Source organism: Emiliania huxleyi, assembly GCF_000372725.1.
Source record: "Emiliania huxleyi CCMP1516 unplaced genomic scaffold EMIHUscaffold_2485, whole genome shotgun sequence".
NCBI lineage: Eukaryota > Haptophyta > Isochrysidales > Noelaerhabdaceae > Emiliania > Emiliania huxleyi.
Genome location: NW_005200183.1, coordinates 259 through 2,533, shown reverse-complemented (window position 1 = coordinate 2,533; position 2,275 = coordinate 259). Strand labels below are relative to the sequence as shown.

At 61.5% G+C, this 2,275-nt stretch overlaps 1 protein-coding gene across 1 annotated transcript; it reads left to right on the top strand.

The window, feature by feature from the left end:
- Nucleotides 1-35: 35 nt before the first annotated feature.
- Nucleotides 36-704, top strand: EMIHUDRAFT_254549 (hypothetical protein; the record flags this gene model as incomplete). Its single annotated transcript, XM_005778272.1, has 2 exons — nucleotides 36-389; nucleotides 546-704. 2 exons carry the CDS (start codon nucleotides 36-38, stop codon nucleotides 702-704), a joined length of 513 nt encoding a protein of 170 aa, XP_005778329.1.
- Between the last annotated feature and the right edge of the window lie 1,571 nt (nucleotides 705-2,275).

The window sequence follows — 2,275 nt, the reverse complement described above, 5'->3', positions numbered from 1 at the left end:
TGGCCCCGCCTCGGACCGCGTCGTCAGAGGGCGTTATGCTGATCCCAGCCATCGCCAAGAACAGCACGACTGGCTACAAGAACGTGTCCTACATCCGCGGCAAAAAGAAGTTCGAGGCGCAGGTGCAGGATGGCGGCACGCGTCTCCACCTCGGCTACTTCAACACCGCCGATGAGGCGGCCACCGCTTACGCTCGGTCAGAGTACGGCCGCGCCGACGCCGCCAAGCTGCTGCAGCCCCGCCCCGCTGCCACTCCTGCTGGCGCCGAGGCGATACGGCAGGTGGAGAGGGAGGGCCTCGCCCTCACCGCCAGTAGCAGCAGCAACACCGGCTACAAAGGCGTCCGCCACTGCCCGAAGCAGCGAGGCAGCAAGAAGTACAATCTGGAGGTGAGGACTGGTGGCAAGATGGTCACCCTCGGCTGCTTCGCCACCGCCGAGGAGGCGGCGCTCTTCTATGCCCGCAGGGAGGCGGGCAAGGACACGCTAGCCAGCGATCTCACTGCGCCGCCGCCGCCGCCGCCGCCGTCCTCGACCTCTGCGGAGCTGCCAGTGTACGAGCTCAGCATTCTGACGCCTGAGCAAATGGCCGCCAACCCGACATATAGTCCATCGTCCAATTTGGACTACCTTCTCTGGAACAAGTTATTTAGGAGCACCCCGGTTTCGGACATCGGCGAACGATTGGACGGTGCCTCCAACTGAGCCAAATGGAGCCCTGTGATGTGGGACCTCACTCCCAGAAGCTTGGAGCTTCAGGCCGCGACCACGTGGCTAGGTGGACACTAAAGTGCCATTTTGGCGCCAAATCTTGGCGGGAAATGACACGTGGCTTGGCGGGAGTGTGGTGTGGCTGCGCTGCTCGCCAGCGCTGCTGTTGAGCGCCAGCTGCTGCTCCCTTCAGCCAGACGGCCGGGCCTGCGCAGCACGACCGCTGGCCTTCCTCCTGCACCACAGGAGCGCGCCAAGGCGCGCGTCTGGGCAAGCAGTGCGTCTCATCGCGATGCGAGAGTCGACGCTGTGACGCCGCCGCTCGCCGGCTAGAATGACAGTGGCAGCATTCGAGTACGCGTCGAGCTGTGCGTACCAGCACTTGTATGCGAGCTCATTGTGTCCCTGAGCTGCTGTGGGGTGCGTGGGCTCAGCTGCGGAGCACGTACTGGGCGGCGGTAGGGGGGTGCTCCTAAATAACTTGTTCCAGAGAAGGTATAGTCGAGCGCGTCGGCGAGGTGTTTGGAGACAGGCTCATGATTATGCAGCAGCCCTAGCACTTGGAGCACTAGCGGCAGCGCCAACTTATGGCAGCCCTAGCGGCAGCGCCAGTGCGCGCACATAAAGGGGGGATGGGTGGGGGGGTTAGGGGGTGGCTCTCGAGGGCTATGCCCGAGTCTGTTGTTACCAGCGCACATACAATCCTAGCCAGCTTATGGCAGCCCTAGCGGCAGCGCCAATTTATGGCAGCTCCCTAGCGGCAGCGCGAAGTTAGGGTAAGGGGTTAGGGTTAGGGGGGGGGTAGGGGGTTAGGGGTTAGGGGTTAGGGGTTAGGGGTTAGGGGTTAGGGGTTAGGGGTTAGGGGTTAGGGGTTAGGGGTTAGGGGTTAGGGGTTAGGGGTTAGGGGTTAGGGGTTAGGGGTTAGGGTTAGTGGTTAGGGGTTAGGGGTTAGGGGTTAGGTGGGCGGATCCGCGTCAGACGTATGCGTAATACGTGAGGCGTAACCCTTGCTGGCCGCCACTTCTCAGTCAAATCCGTCGTGCGTGTGCGTAATACGTGGGACGTAAGCTCCCCCCGGACACCCATGGCGACCGATGCGTTCAGACGTATGCGTAATACATGAGGCGTAACCCTTGCTGGCCGCCACTTCTCAGTCAAATCCGTCGTGCGTGTGCGTAATACGTGGGACGTAAGCTCCCCCCGGACACCCATGGCGACCGATGCATCAGACGTGTGCGTAATACATGAGGCATAATCCCCTCTCCGCCGCCGTTCACGGTCGAGAGCGTAGTGCATGTGCGTAATGCGTCGGTCATAGGCCCACCCAGCCCCGATTTACGATCCCACTGCGTAAGACGTGTGCGTAATACACCGTGCGTAGCGCCCCGAGAGAGCCTCTCTGGCAAAGCTTACATAAAACAGATGCGTGGTGCGTGGTGCGTAGCGGCCAGAAGGTCGGTGGTAACGATCGGTGCAAGAAGACGTGCGCATAATACGCAGCACATCTGAAATCACCGATCGGGCTTTCTGTCTGTACGCGTGAAGCGAGGCGTATGCGTGACGCA